The 15,008-nt window shown below is 47.9% G+C and overlaps 1 protein-coding gene across 1 annotated transcript; it reads left to right on the forward strand.

The window, feature by feature from the left end:
- Window positions 1–64: 64 nt before the first annotated feature.
- Window positions 65–14,658, forward strand: RBM5 (RNA binding motif protein 5). The gene is made up of 24 exons (XM_015874628.2): window positions 65–199; window positions 287–707; window positions 784–939; window positions 2,363–2,432; window positions 2,909–2,982; window positions 5,266–5,349; window positions 6,315–6,375; window positions 6,496–6,561; window positions 6,984–7,144; window positions 8,034–8,131; window positions 8,581–8,668; window positions 8,812–8,889; window positions 8,978–9,050; window positions 9,573–9,658; window positions 10,003–10,081; window positions 10,328–10,419; window positions 10,915–11,079; window positions 11,552–11,698; window positions 11,773–11,844; window positions 12,275–12,454; window positions 12,664–12,738; window positions 13,320–13,417; window positions 13,496–13,625; window positions 14,048–14,658. Exons 1-24 carry the CDS (start codon window positions 183–185, stop codon window positions 14,171–14,173), a joined length of 2,697 nt encoding a protein of 898 aa, XP_015730114.1. The 5' UTR covers window positions 65–182; the 3' UTR covers window positions 14,174–14,658.
- Window positions 14,659–15,008: the final 350 nt, after the last annotated feature.

The following is a 15,008-nucleotide window of genomic DNA, read 5'->3' on the forward strand; positions in this document are numbered from 1 at the left end:
CGCTGCGCGTGCGCAACAGCTGGAAGCTTCCAGGCGGCTCGCGCGGTGCCCGCTGGGTAGAAGACGGGCGGTCAGCTCGGCGCCATTTTGTGCTGAGGGAGCGGGGGTTGCGGGCGTGTGTTCGGCGCCGCGTAGTGGCGGTCAGCGCCGGGCAGGAGCCGGGACGATCCGTGGGCAGCGCCATGGGCTCGGATAAGCGGTGAGATGGCGGCGGGGCGAGGCGGGGAGGGTCGGAGGGGGATGAGGGTCGGAGGGGGCTCGGTGTGAGCTCGGTGTGTCCCCTCAGTGTGAGCAGGACGGAGCGCAGCGGCCGCTACGGCTCCATCGTGGAGAGGGAGGATCGAGACGAGCGGGAGCCGCGGAGCCGCCGCAGGGATGAGTACAAACGGTGCAGCGAGGAGCGGCGCGGGGAGCGCTACGAGGACTATCGAGACTACGACAGCAGGGACTACGATAGTCGAGACTACGACAGCCGCGATAGCAGGGACTGCAGGGACTACGACAGCCGGGACTACGATAGTCGAGACAGCAGGGACTGCAGGGATTACGATAGTCGAGACGGCCGAGACTGCAGGGACTACGACAGCAGGGACAGCAGAGACTACGACTGTAGAGACTACGACAGCAGGGATTGCAGGGACTACGACAGCCGGGACAGCAGAGACTACGACAGAGATTACGACAGCAGAGACTACGACAGCCCCGAGGTGAGCAGAGCGATGCGGGCTGAGCAATGGGGTGTTGGTGGGTGGCAGCGGGGTCCTGACGGCTGTTGGCTTCCAGAGGGAACGGGAACGCAGGAACAGCGATAAATCCGAAGATGGTTATCACTCCGATGGGGACTACGGAGAGCACGACTACAGGAACGACATTAACGACGAGAAGGAGAGCAAGACCATCATGTTGCGTGGCCTCCCCATCACGGTTACAGAGAACGATGTGAGTAGGCAAAAGGAGCTTTGAGGAGTGCTCAGAGCTGCTGCCATTTTGTTGAGCGCCATGTCATGTTCCCCCTCCCCCCCCCCTTCTAAATGCGTTGGGAGCGCTTCCATTTTGAATCCTGAAAGGGTTCCGGCTGCTGCTGTTTAACAGCAGAGGTCACCTCAGTGTTAAGCTGTTTTAAACAGGACCCTGTGTGAACACTGCGATTCCCATAAGCTTTTTGTGGGTTTTAAAGCTATGTGTGTGTAGTTCTTTACTCTTCCAACTCAGCACTTGGAAGAGGATAAAGATGCACGTTGTATGTGTTTGTTGTTACTCTCCAGGAATTGTTAAAGGAAAAAGTGGTTTAATTCTTTTTTAGGCTTTTGTGGAAGCCAGAAATAGGGGCTGGTGGGGCGGCTCAGATGCTGAGCTCCTCGGCTCAGAGCAGCCCTATGGAGCTGTGTGTGTACAGCTGTGATAGCCATAAAATGGCTGCTCTGGAGCTGAGGGAAGGAGCGAGCGCTGTGCGCCATCATCTGACTGCAATAGAAAGACCTTGCAGCCCCCCTTGGAGGCTTTTTGCTCTTTGAGCAACCAGGACCACAAGGTTACAGCTGCTGTGGGAGGTGGGATAAGAACCAGCTGTAAAAGCCGAGGTGTATCGGCTTGTTTTCAGGCAGACTCCCCTCCTGACCCTGAGATCTTTGTGCACCAGTTGCTAATGCAGAGAATCCTTTTGCACCACCTCAGTGATTGGTCTCTGCTTCTTTTGCTTTTAATTCAGCACATTGTAAATACTGCTGTTGTATGTAATGCAGCATGAGTAAGAGCTGCTGAGAACCTTTTTCTTAGGAGCCAGTTCTTCGTGTTTATTTTTCCTTTGTGCTCCTTCTCAATTTAATCTAGTTTGTGATGCCCAACTTAAGCAGCTCGGTTGTGTCTGAAGGGCTGCTGGCCCTGTAGTGTCTTTTGACAGTATTCTTAACAAATCTCACTTACTTTGTGAAAAGCAAAGGGGAATTGTGTTAGAAGGTTGCAGTCATGGCTATGGGCTTAAGGAAATATGCATAGCTGAACCTCCCAGTCGTGTTAGTTTGCTTTGTTAGGAGTTGGCTGTATTCAGGCTTGCAGGGAGGGGGCTGTGCTAGCAGCATTCTTTGTAGCAACATTGGAGTAAGCCAAATTTCGTACTGATGGCCTTGGAATTCAAGGCCACGGTGATTCAGATTCTGGATGATTCTGTGAGCTAAGTGAGGACAGTGCAGGGCTGTGTGGGTTCTGTGCTGCATGTCAGGCTCCAGTTCACCTTAAAGGTTTTCTTCTTTTCCCTGTGCTCTGTGTATCTCTTGTGCATGCTGTAGGTTGGGTTGCTTCTCTGTTTGCCTGAGCTGTGTGCCAATATTTGAAAACTTAACTGTCTGATTAAAATCTCACGCAGATCCGGGAGCTTATTGAGTCCTTTGAAGGTCCTCAGCCTGCAGACGTGAGGCTGATGAAGAGAAAGACAGGTGAGAGCTCTTATCCAGTTTTTGCTACGGCCTTCCTCTTCCCCAGCCCAAAAGAGTGTCCAGAATTATCCCCAAACTGCAAGCACGTGCAATCAATAAAAAAATAAACGTTTGCCATGGCTAAGGAATGTGGCTTTTTGGAAGACTTGTAGATAGCTCGTCCTGTTAAAAAGAAGTCTGTCTCCAGGGGTTTTAGTTAACAGGTATTGGTAAGTAATACTAGTATAAACCCATTTAATAGTATGTAGTCTGTTGCATGGTTACCTGTAAACGTGGATTCAAATGGAGTGAAATGTAGCCAGTTAAGGGAGCTTGGTTCCTTGCCATGGCAAAATAACGAGCAGATCCCAGCAGTTGACGTCGCATTTGTAAAGCTGCTTTGTCATGAAGTAATGAAGCAGTTGGAGAGAGATTCACCTGTTTTAAAGGAACTGACTAACACAAGTATCCCGTCTATATCTGAATGCTGTCTCTAGGTGTAAGCCGTGGTTTCGCCTTCGTGGAGTTTTATCACTTTCAAGATGCTACCAGCTGGATGGAAGCCAATCAGGTTGCTTCACTCACCAAGTCTAGATATTCCTGAAAATGGAAAAAGTCTGTACAGTTAAAAAAAAAAAAAAAACAAAGGTGGAAGGAGTGGTTTGGTCCATAACAGTGATTGAAATGAATAAAAGCTTTGTATATATTAAAATGTTAACAGTGGTACAAAACAGCAGCTAACGTTAGGACAGAAAATGGGCTGTTTTGAGCACTCCCTCATAAAACGAGCTGTTGTCTTATCACACAGCATCAGTTTATTTGGCTCTGGGAAGAGTAGCATATAGTCCATAAATGGCTCTTCATTTACTTCCACCTGCTACTTCTCCTGTTGCCAGAGAAGGCATCATTGGATACTGTGATATTTTCATTACATCAGCATTAAGCTGCAGTAGAGCTCAGAAAAAGATGTGCCAGGTCATTAGAAAGATGCGTTCCCTGAGTTAAGGGGAGACACCTGGCTCTAATGATGGAGAAACGTGGTTATTCCAAATATGTCTAATGTGGACTGAGGGCTCTTCAAATCTGCGCTGTGTATTTTGGCTTTTCTGGACTGTGATTTGATGAAGAGCCCAAGTGCAGGAAGTGCTCTCATTGCTTTCCACTTGCACTGGAGGCACGCCTTGGATTTGCTAATTTTTGTGCCTTAGTCTGTTTTAACAACAGATGTTAAATACGCTTTTGAAGCGAGCAAAGTATATTGAGCCCCTTGTGCTTCTACAGCTAAGTGCATGCTGTGAAGGTCTGTGGGCAGCATGAGGAATGTATTCTGCTGCATTGGTTTATGTGTTGAGGCGCTGCAGCAGCACTGTGAGCATCTCCAGCAGATGGAGGTAGCTGTGTGCTTTGTGCTGGGAGTCGTTCCCCATAGCACAGCTCTGGTTCTGTTTCATGGTGCCCTGCTCCGTAGGGTGGGCGGGTGCAGCAGAAGGACTCGTGTCAGTAAATCAATGCTGAGTGCATTTTTAGAAATGAGACAGTTTTAATATATACAAAGCTGTATTGATGCATAATTTATTGAAACAAATATTCAAATTCACTCCAGTAACCCAGCCACCCTAGTAGTAGGGAAAACATAGAGTCTCCCCGGCAGCCCGGTCGCTGACTGTTAGATGAAAGAATGATGTATTGCAACTGTGCCAGCAGCTTTGTTTCTATGTGTGCATATCCAGTGAGCGCTGGGCCCTCCAACCCTCCCTCCTGCCGGTAGGAGAAATGGCTTTGCCCTATATAGTTGCACAGAATGTGAGAGCCTTATTCATGCTACATGTATCTGTCAGACCCTGTTACAGAGAAGCCACTGGTCCTGGTGCTCCTGTGGTACCTCTGCAATAAGCCAACCTGTCGTAAAACTGGTTCTTGTATTAAAGTGTCTCGGGGTTGGCCTGTAGTGCACGTTTCCTCAGACTTAACTTCCTTCTGCCTGTTTGACTGAAATACTTTGTCCGTATATTGAATGAAGGGGCGTTCTACGTGCCCGCACTTGGCAAAGCACGAGGCTGAGAGTTGGGGCTTCTAAAAGCAATCTAAATTCCCAATTGCTGTGAAGTCAGGGTGAGCAGACATGCTGAAAGCATCGTGAACTTTTCCTACCCCAGGAGAAGCTTCGCTCTAGTTAGTCATTTTGGAGAGCTCATGCCTGAATGAAGAACACAAAACTCATGCGCAGGCTTCCAATTGAACTGATGCTTTAGTCAAAGGAAAGCACTCTGAGTTCCGTTTTGGTTGATGGCACTCGTAAACCAGCCTCCAAGAAGTCTAAACAGGGTCCCTTTGGAAGGAATTACTGTATTTACAAAGGGACGCTTCTGAAGAAAGTGCTTGGAAAAATATTGCAAATGTGGTTGTTTAAAGGTCTGGGGAATTTGGAGTAGGGGAAGAAGTGAAGCAGTCACCTAAGGACATGTTTAAAAAGTCGCTCAATACTATACCAGAAGTGAATAGAAACGGGGCAAGGAGACTCCTAAAAATGTGTTAATCCTGAACGCAGCGAGTTAGGACTCTGTCTCCTTCGAGACACTTCCTGGTTCCATGTCAGCGTTTAGTGTTTGGCAACTTTTTCAACACTCCCTGATTCCGTTTATCTCTGCTCCACATCCCATTCTCTTACTGCCCTCGTCCTCCTCTCTGCAGGATTGGATGGGCAGGGTGTAGGTGGCGGTGGTTGTCCTCCACATCCTCCCCATATGTTGTCCATTTAATTCAGGAGCACTGATTCCTCCGAAGGGTGCTCTGCCATGGGAAAATGAACACGTGTGCCTCGATACAGGAATAACTGAAACCACTTCTTTTGCAGAAAAAGCTGGTGATTCAGGGGAAGCAGATTGCGATGCACTACAGCAACCCCAGGCCGAAATTTGAGGACTGGCTTTGCAACAAGGTACAGTGTGTGTTTCTATCTATTTCTCATCGTTTCAGTTCTTTACACCAGCTGTGTGATTAAGACAAAACAATGCATAATACAGGCCTTGTGGTCAACAACAGCAGAGGAACACTAAGGCACAGGAGTGAAGAGGTTTTGCTGGTAGAAACACCTGGAGTGGTGAAATTGTCCACAGAGAACATCAGCAGCTAGAAGATAAGAGGGGTTGGGGCTCACTGGTGTACTTGCCAGCTGAGACTCTGTTCATTAGTGGAGTTGTGTGTTGCTCCCACTAATGTATGCCTGACCCAGAGCACATCTCCCAGGAGCTGCTCCTCACAGCAGAGCTGATAGGATAGTCATGGCCCTGAGGGAATTTCTCTGTGGTTTTGCCATCTCTTTTTAGAAAATCAATAATACTTTCAGCCTTAGGTTGAGCTTCAGCTTTTGCTGATGGATGCAATATTTGTGTATGTACTGGAAAATAGACTAGCAGGATGCTGTCGTTTTTGCTTATACAGAAGTCAGTCAGTGAAGCGTACCAGAACGCAACGTCATTAGGTGAATTCTCTATCCTCCAGGTGACGACTCATTTTTGTGCCCAATTGATTGTCTGCTCCATGCTGCTGTACATTTGTTTGTCCCTCTTTAAGTGGAGATGATGTAGCAAGGTCAAAACCAGGCTTTGTTCTGCTTTGATCACATGAAGATGACTTGTTTTTGAGCCTGTGTTAAACGATACAGATAACATAGTCGTGTAATTCAGGATAGTTTACTGACTTGATCAGAGGTGGCTGGGGTGTTCTGAAAAGCAGCTGCAGTACCAATGAGCACGAGTTCTGCTGTTCTTGATTATTCTAGTAGGTTCAGCTTTGTTGCAGTACTCAGCTTGATTGTCTTGTTTACAGCAAAGTACAGCAAATGCCACCGTTGTTATGGGTCAGTGGAGTCCTTACTAGATGTACTGTTTTTTTTCTACACAGTGCTGTCTTTACAACTTCAGAAGGAGGCTGAAATGCTTCCGCTGTGGAGCGGACAAATTTGGTAAGTTGCTTTCATCTCTTTGGGTGTCTTTGAATTTGGAAGAGAATGGAGGTTGTGGCCTACCCTGTGATATTCTGGCTTTGAGCAACATTGTGATTAAAGTTTTTCCTTCCTGTGAAGATTCAGAGCAGGAGGTGCCACCTGGAACAGCAGAAGCCGTTCAGTCTGTGGATTACTACTGCGATAGTAAGTCATCTTGAAATTATTGCAAAAAAGAGACTTGTGAACCTGTGCAGAAAAGTCCTGTTTGTACCTCAGAGTGTCCTTTAGCACCCACATTGAGCTCTCTCAGGGCACAGCACTTAGCATGGTTAGGTTGTTTCCTTTTTGTAGACTGGTACGTGTGAATGTTGGCAAGGGCTTCTGCTCAGGAAGTGCTTTCCGTTCATTAGAACAGTATTGACAGCCCTCTCATCTTCCCAACAGAGCAAGTGCTTCCTGCCAACTCTCGAAATACTGTACTCTTGAAACAGAAACGTGCTCTTGTCCAAAACTGCTGCTGTTTTGGGTTTGGTGGTGGGGTTTTTTTGGTTTGTTTTTTTAAGGCTTTTCAGAGCACTTCAAGTTCTTATGTACATAGCTAATGTCATACTTTCTTTTTTCCTCAGCCATCATTCTCCGAAACATTGCTCCTCACACAGTAGTGGAATCCATCATGACTGCCTTGTCTCCGTATGCTTCTCTGGCAGTCAATAATATTCGTCTTATCAAAGACAAGCAGACTCAGCAAAATAGAGGCTTTGCATTTGTGCAGCTGTCTTCTGCCATGGTGAGGGCCTTATTGGTTTTGTGCTGAGGTCTGCCCCAGTTCCCTGGGGGTTCATAGATCATTGAACAAATACTAAATGTGTCAGAGCCTTTCATTGTTAGCTGCAGCTTGGAAGGAAAGTAGGGGGGGGATGCTGTGAACACAGGGGAAAAGTGTTCATGGCAGAGTGCAGTTCTGGGTTGAAAGCTCGCTTCATACGTGGGTCACAAATAATGGGCCGGGGTTGTTTGGATCACAATAAAAGGCTGGAGTGTACAGTGTGAGGAAGTGCATAGGATTGGGCTCCTTTCACCTTGAGAAGGTGAAGGAGGGGGAATCTTGCTGCTCTCAGCGTCATCCAGAGCAAGGCTGTAATGGTGGCAGAGATGTTCTCAAAGGGTGTATGGTGAGGGCAGCAGGCACACTGAAACGTGGGAAATGGCAGTGTAAGGTACAAGGAGAATGTCTTCCTTTTGTGTGAAGTTGAACACTGGAAGAAGGCTCCCAGAGGGGTGCTGGAACCTCTGTTGTTGGAGATGTTCAAATTGACAATCAGTGTGGTCTGTTTGGACTTGCTTTAAGCAGAGTTCAACAGTTCAGTGTTGGATGAAAACGGGTGGTTGATGACAGCCTCTGCTGGGCTGCCTTTTGGAGTCATTTGGGACAAACAGAGCTTTTTGATAAAGATGACAGTTGAAGTGTTTAGTCATCAGTGACCCTGCGTTTGTGGGAAGCTCACTGTCAGCAGGCTATAATCCTGTTGTATTCAGCATGTATGGTGTGAGGGGGTACAGAGGTGTTACCATAGCTTTAAATGTTTCTAGCAGTGTGTGAAAAGATGGAACTCTGGGAACTTGTGTGTCCTCTCCAGTAACTTGCTTTTCATAATAATGAGTGTTTCTTGTTGTAGGATGCTTCCCAACTGTTGCAGATTTTACAAAGTCTTCAGCCACCATTAAAAATTGATGGCAAAACAATTGGTGTTGACTTTGCAAAGAGTGCCAGAAAGTGAGTTGCAGTCGCAGTTCATTTCCCCCCTTACCCCTTCATAAATACAAAGATTCATGGCTGTCTCTGTGGCTTTTAAGATTACCATCACTCCAGTTCTGCTTCCTTTAAGTGTCTTTTGTTACGTGTCTCCTTTTCCTTATTGTGTGTGAGGAGAGCGACAGCAGTTGTTCCTTATCGTCTGCATCGCTGGTCCTCCGTCGCTGCCATTGTAGCCGCTTTCATACACAGCACAGTTGTTTCATTGGAAGCCTTGTGGCTGGTTATTGACTGTACAACACTGATCATAGCTCCTCTACCTGCCAAGCAGTTCTTTGGCACAATCATGGCAATCAGAATGTTTAAGACCTGCCAAGAAACCCATGCATGCTGGCAGACTCTACCTCCTTGTGTATGGTCACTTCAGAAAAAGCAGTGCTTACTCAGGTGTGTGATTCCTGTGCTTTCAGAGACTTGCTTCTGCCAGATGGGAACAGAGTCAGCGCCTTCTCTGTGGCAAGTACAGCCATTGCTGCAGCACAGTGGTCGTCCACTCAGGTAGGGTTTGGAGTCTTGCTCACAGTCCTGTTATCCATGTAAATCTGGAGCTCTGGTTTAGGCTGGAGCATAACCAGCACTGAAGTTGTTAAATGCAGTAGTTTTTACCTGTCTCTGATAACAATAACCTGCTTCAATTTCAGCCTCAAACTGGAGAAGGCAGCACCCTTGACTACAGCTACCTCCAGTCAGGACAGGATGGCTACACACAGTATACTCAGGTTGGTGGTGTTGGCTCTGCTGTAGCCTGCAAGCTGCTAAAGTATGGGTACCTGCTCATCCTGTGTTTCTGTTCCTTTTTCTTTGCAGTACTCCCAGGATTATCAGCAATACTACCAAAACCAAGGAGGTGTGTTGGACTCAGATGCAGCTACCATATCAGGTGGTGTTTCCAACGTGTGGGAGATGCTGTTGTTTGCGATGATAGGCAGTAGTGATATTTTGCTTTAGCTTTTAAGTTAATTTCCTCAGTAAAGGGGGACTCACAGATTTTGCTTCCATTATGTGTGAATGGATGTGTATTTCCTAGAGGAGCATTGTGAGTTTGTTCACATGGGACCTGTGGTCTGTGAGATGAGTGCAGCTGCCATCAGAATATTGACAAAAAGCCTTGAACTCATGAGAACTGAGTGAGCAGCTCTAGAGAAATCCTCAGTGCTGGCAGCTGTCAGAGGCCAGGAATCACTGGCTTTGAGAGCAAAATATTTCCTCCTGAAAAGGAAACTGTTCCTTGTCTGGATAGAAAATACCCACTGTTTTTGTCTCCTTTTGAATGTTTATTGCCTTGTTTGGCTGCTGGAGTTGGAATTAGGATCTGAAACTGTAAACAGAGTAATTTTAGCCCTAGGATGAAGTACTGTGGTACAAATCATTTGGCTTATCCATTACTGCTCTGTGTTGGCAGGAGCCCCAGTCACCACCACCACGGCTGCAGTTGTGTCCCAGAGTCCTCAGCTCTATAACCAACAGACAAACTCGCCTGACTCCCCGGTAATTGTGGCACTCCTTGCTTTCGTTGCCAGGGCTTCACTTGGTGGGATATCTGGCTTAACTGTGGCCTCTGCACACTCTTTAAAGAGAGTGTGGTGCAGCAGAGCTGTGAAATGTCACGAGTGAAGTTAGATGCAGCTCTTGTGTTTATAGAAGAGTCACCTCCTATTTCTTTTCTGTGATAGTTCTGTTCTTTGTTAAAGACGAGTACTAAGTGTACTGGCAAAGAGGAGCTAGCTCTTGCATGCTTAGTGTGGGCTGCATGTGCTTTGGCTCACTGTCCTTGTTTTTTTGCACCTCGGTGACAGATCTTTCTCATCCAGATCTCTTCTATTTTCTTATAGACACAAGCAGCACCAGCTACCACCAGCACTCAGGCACAAACAGCTGCCCCAACTGGTGTAGTCCCTGGAACCAAGTATGGTAAGCACGGAGGAGTTGTGCTGTGATGGGTGTCTGTTCCTCTAGCAAGCAAGAAACTTTGCTTTAGCCAAGTGTTCTACCTCTAAAAGTCAGCGGTGCAGTTGCCCCTGGCAGTGTGTCCTCCACAGATGGTAGGAGTGATTTGCAGGCACTTAATGATTTCAGAATTGTAGTTGAACTGTACAATGGAACCAATGTGAGTTGGTCAGAAATGACCCTGTCTCATACTTGGGCTTTTTTTTGCAGCTGTCCCTGATACATCCACCTACCAGTACGATGAATCTTCAGGATATTACTATGATCCTGTAACAGGGCTCTACTACGATCCTAACTCTCAGGTAAATGCAGGTTCTTACCACCTATCTTTAACTGTTGTTGCTAACTAGTTCTGCATCTGTTGCTTTATGAGTGAAACTGGAATTCTGAGGTACAAAATACCCATTGCAGCAGGGGCTGCTATTTCATTTCTCTCTGGTTATAGCCCTTATTTTTTCCCCCAGTTTGGCCTGTGTTGGGTCACACATATACATTGTTAACTGTCAGTAAGCTGTTTCATTGTGAAGCGAAGAGCACACAGCTCTGGGCTTTGCTGTACCCTCTCTTGGGAGAGGCATAAAGATTTCCATAGTGCTGTCAGGCAAATATGTGTTTGAGGACACAGGCTTCAGCCACTCTGTGTTTTTTGCCTCCTTTGTGGAGGTCTGGGTTGCTCTGAGGAGCTCCTTTCCATGTGATGCTTTAGGTTGACTCAGTCTGCTTCTTCGGGTTCTCCCTTTTGATGCTTGGCTTACATGGTGTGTGTAACTATCTGATGGTTTTCCTCTCTTTGTCAGTATTACTACAATGCCTTAACCCAGCAGTATCTGTACTGGGATGGTGAAAAAGAGACCTACATGCCTGCAGCGGAGGGTATCACGTACCAACAAACGGCGACCACAACCACCACAAAAGAAGTGAAGGAGAAGAAAGAGAAGCCTAAGAGCAAAACAGCTCAACAGGTAAAAGCCAAAGTGGGATCGTAACTGTGCTGATGTCTTCTGTGGGGTGAGATTACAGTTTGCCCTTCTGGTGACAAAACAATCCTGGTTGCTTGGTGGAATGCGTACCTGCACGTTGCAGACATTGTGCAGGGCTGAGGAGAGGCGGGGTTGGCAGAGGCTTTGGTGCAGAAATAACTACTGCATAGGAGAGATGCATACGAAATGATGCCAGGACCAGTGGGAGTACAACTGAGCTGCCAGTTAGAAGAGGAGTGGATTGATAAGAAGGGTTCGTACAGTGAAACAGGCAGACTGCACTTCTTTGCACTATTTTTGAACACTGTATACGGGGAAGCAGCTGCAGTGTAAAAGGTAGTGAAGTTGCCTTGTTCTGGGGTGTCTGTGCAAGTGGAGTAGTTGAAACAGCATCGAAGGAGACAGGTGTCTATGAAGGCAAGGGTCTGAGCAAACCACTCTTTATTTTCTTTAGATCGCTAAAGATATGGAGCGCTGGGCAAAGAGTTTGAACAAGCAGAAAGAGAATTTCAAAAACAGTTTCCAGCCTCTGAGCACCAGGGAGGAAGAACGGAAAGAATCGGCTGCTGCAGATGCAGGCTTTGCCCTTTTTGAGAAGAAGGTGAGGCTGGTGAGAAGCGTGCTGCAAAGTGTGGTGTGGCAGAGCTTGGTGCTCATGGTGCTCTTGTCTTTTAGGGTGCTCTGTCTGAGAGGCAGCAGATCCTGCCAGAGGTGATGAAAAATGGTGAAGATGAAAATCCACTGAAGGTGAGCATGAGACGCTTGGTGGGTTGCTTTGTGGGTGGTGGAGGAGGTGGGGTTCCTGTATTCCTAAAGCTTGCTGTCATGTGTCAAGCACTCTCAAGAGGAGGACTGGCAGATGCCTGCCTTTCAGTCTGGATTTCCACAGCAGCCTCTCTGGAAAGCTGTGGTGCTTACAGTGACCCTGTGCAAGTGCAGTAGGTTCGGAGGCTGAGAGGTGCAGAGAGAAATTGTCCTGACCTCAGGCCTCAAAGTCTCGGAAACCTCAGAACCTCCATTTAGACTACTGTTGGTCTAGCAGCCTTACTGCAGCACGTGGTTCTTTTAAGCTGTCTCACCCTTTAGCATTGAGAAGGTTCTGTCTCTCCTGCATGCCAGCCTTCTTTCTGGGCTCTTAATGTCTGCACCCACCTCTTAATGCTGCCTTTCCTTCCAGCGTGGTCTCGTGGCTGCCTACAGCGGCGACAGCGATAACGACGAGGACTTACTAGAAAGAATGGAGAACGAGGAGGAGAAGTTGACTGACTGGAAGAAGATGGCCTGCCTGCTGTGTAGGAGGCAGTTCCCAAACAAAGATGCGCTGATTCGGCACCAGCAGCTATCAGACTTGCACAAGGTATGTGTGCTGTGTTGTCAGGAAGGTGATTGATACCCCTAACACAGTGTGTAAAGCAAAGTGCTGTTGGGAATGCTTTTCTTCCTACTGCTAAAAGCAGTTGGCAGGTGGGTTGCTTCTTTCCCAGAAGTCAGCTTACAAAGAGCTGTTGTCCATCCTGCTTGATGTGCTCTGCATCTCATGTTAATGTGAATCTCTTCTTGTTGCAGCAAAACATGGATATCTATAGGAGATCAAAGCTCTCAGAACAGGAACTTGAAGCCTTGGAACTGCGTGAGAGAGAGGTCAGTGTTCAGATGAGCAGATAAAGGATGAGTGGCTAATGGAAAAGGGCTTGCACAGATAATGCTGAGCTCTCCTTATCCTGACTTGATGCTAATGAGATAAGCCGTGTAAGCCTAGCCATTCTTGGGCCAAGGTTCAGAGCTGTCCTGTTGAACAGGGAGAAATGTCTCGTACACCACAGCTGCTGCTTATCAGGGAAGGGTTCTTCCTGCCTCACAGAAGTGGAGCAATACAGGGGCTCTAGGACCAGGTCCGGTGACCTTCCAGCAGCAGTCAGACGGCTGATTGTGCAGGTCCTGGCTGGTGCTGGGCTGTTGTACCACACCACAGGTTCTGATCAGCCCTGGGGAGTTGTTCCAGTTCTTTCTGTTGGCATTGACCAAGCCACGTGTTGGCAGTCTGCAGCGGGCAGCTCTCTGTAATGGCAGGCATTCAGCTTGCTTACACAGCTCGCAGAGCAGCCATGCATTTTTATCCCGATACTAAATACTGACACTGAACAGTAAAGCTAAATGTTTACATGCTTGCATAAAAGTAGTAAATAAACTTACCTTCAGAGCAATACTAAATCTGGTTGCAGATGAAATACAGAGACAGAGCAGCTGAGAGGCGAGAGAAGTACGGCATCCCAGAGCCCCCGGAGCCAAAGCGCAAGAAGGTCTACGATGCTGGCACAGTGTATGTACCTGGAAGCTCCTGGGTCATTGCTTCACCTTCTGACAAGCAGTGTGATTAACTGACCTTTTTGTCCTGCAGGAATTATGAGCAGCCCACCAAAGATGGCCTCGACAACAGTAATATAGGCAACAAGATGCTGCAGGCCATGGGCTGGAGGGAAGGTTCAGGCTTGGGAAGGAAATGCCAGGGCATCACTGCACCTATTGAGGTGAGTACAGATGGGTGCTTCCTCAGGTCCGGTGCCTTTTTGATTCAGAAGCACTTACTGCTGAGGTCCTGTGGAAGGCACCGTGCTATCCACTGCCTCTTTATCTCATCCCATGGCAAAGCTGCCCTCTGTGTAGGGTGAAGGGCCAGTGCTTCCCTCTTGGTCAGCATCGTCTGCAGGGTGCTGCAGGCCAGGTGCCTCTATACCAGCACATCGTTCTGTGTTACTCTGCTGGGAGCTATTGCTGCCCACCCAGTCAGGGTGGGATGGGTGGATTTAAGCCAGTAGTTGTGGGGTTTGTGTCCATGGTGTTGGTGTTATCTCTGTAAGATGCCCTGGGTGAACATACGAAAACCAGTGTGACCAGTGTTCTGTGCTCTGCCCTGCACCCCACAGCTGATGCCGTGTCTCTTCCCTTGCAGGCCCAAGTGCGGATGCGAGGCGCTGGCCTGGGAGCCAAGGGCAGCTCCTACGGTGTTTCTACTGCAGATTCCTACAAAGACGCAGTGCGGAAAGCCATGTTTGCTCGCTTCACAGAGATGGAGTAAAACTGTAGCTTTGGTGAGCTGGCTGTATGCTGGTTATGGGTTAGAGCTGACCATTTCATTCCCTCGGACTTTGTCCCTCTCAGCATGTCACACTTCCACGAGCAGATTGTGCAGGCTGCCCCAACTTCATGCTGGAGTGCTCCTCGTTAGACCAAAGGGGGATGCTGATGTTTGTACGGCCGTGTACATAGTGTAATGTATTCTGTGTTCGGAGCGTCTTGGCTGGGTGCTGCTCCTGCCCTCCACAGCAGGGCTGGGACGTGGTAGCTGTGGTTTCACACCGTCTCTGCTCTCCTTTTGTTGTATCGTCTGGTTCTTTTTTTTTTTGAGGAATTTCCTGTACATTTTGTATGATACATCTTTGTATAGACTTTTTGAAGACTCGGATTCTAGTTGCCAGTTTGGCTCGTTTCCAAATGAAATACATCCAAAAGTGTTTCTCTTACTGTTTTTCTCGTTGGGTCGAATGAAGAATAAGTTGTCAATGCCGCTTGTCCTTTCTGTCATTCTGCTTTTTCCCTTGGTGAGGCTTCGTCCTGCCTTCTCTCCACGCATTGCCCTGCTTGTATCTTGCCCTCAGGGTGTCAGGTTCAGCACGGCAGCAGCAGGTAGCTATAGCAGGGGTGGATAGTGGTGGTGTTCCTCTGTGAACCCTCTGTGTTACAGGGTTTCTGTGCTGTGCACAGCCTTGGCTCGGCCTTACAGGGGGAGTGTCAGGGAGCTGCTGGAGGCTGGTTCACAGCGAGTTCCTCTGCCAGAGGTTGTTTCTCAGTTAGTGCCAAGTGCCTTCAGCCTCCTCTGCCTGTGCTGCTGGTCCTGTGCTCCTCACCGTGCT

The sequence above is a fragment of the Coturnix japonica genome, chromosome 12, assembly GCF_001577835.2.
Source record: "Coturnix japonica isolate 7356 chromosome 12, Coturnix japonica 2.1, whole genome shotgun sequence".
NCBI classification, from domain to species: domain Eukaryota; kingdom Metazoa; phylum Chordata; class Aves; order Galliformes; family Phasianidae; genus Coturnix; species Coturnix japonica.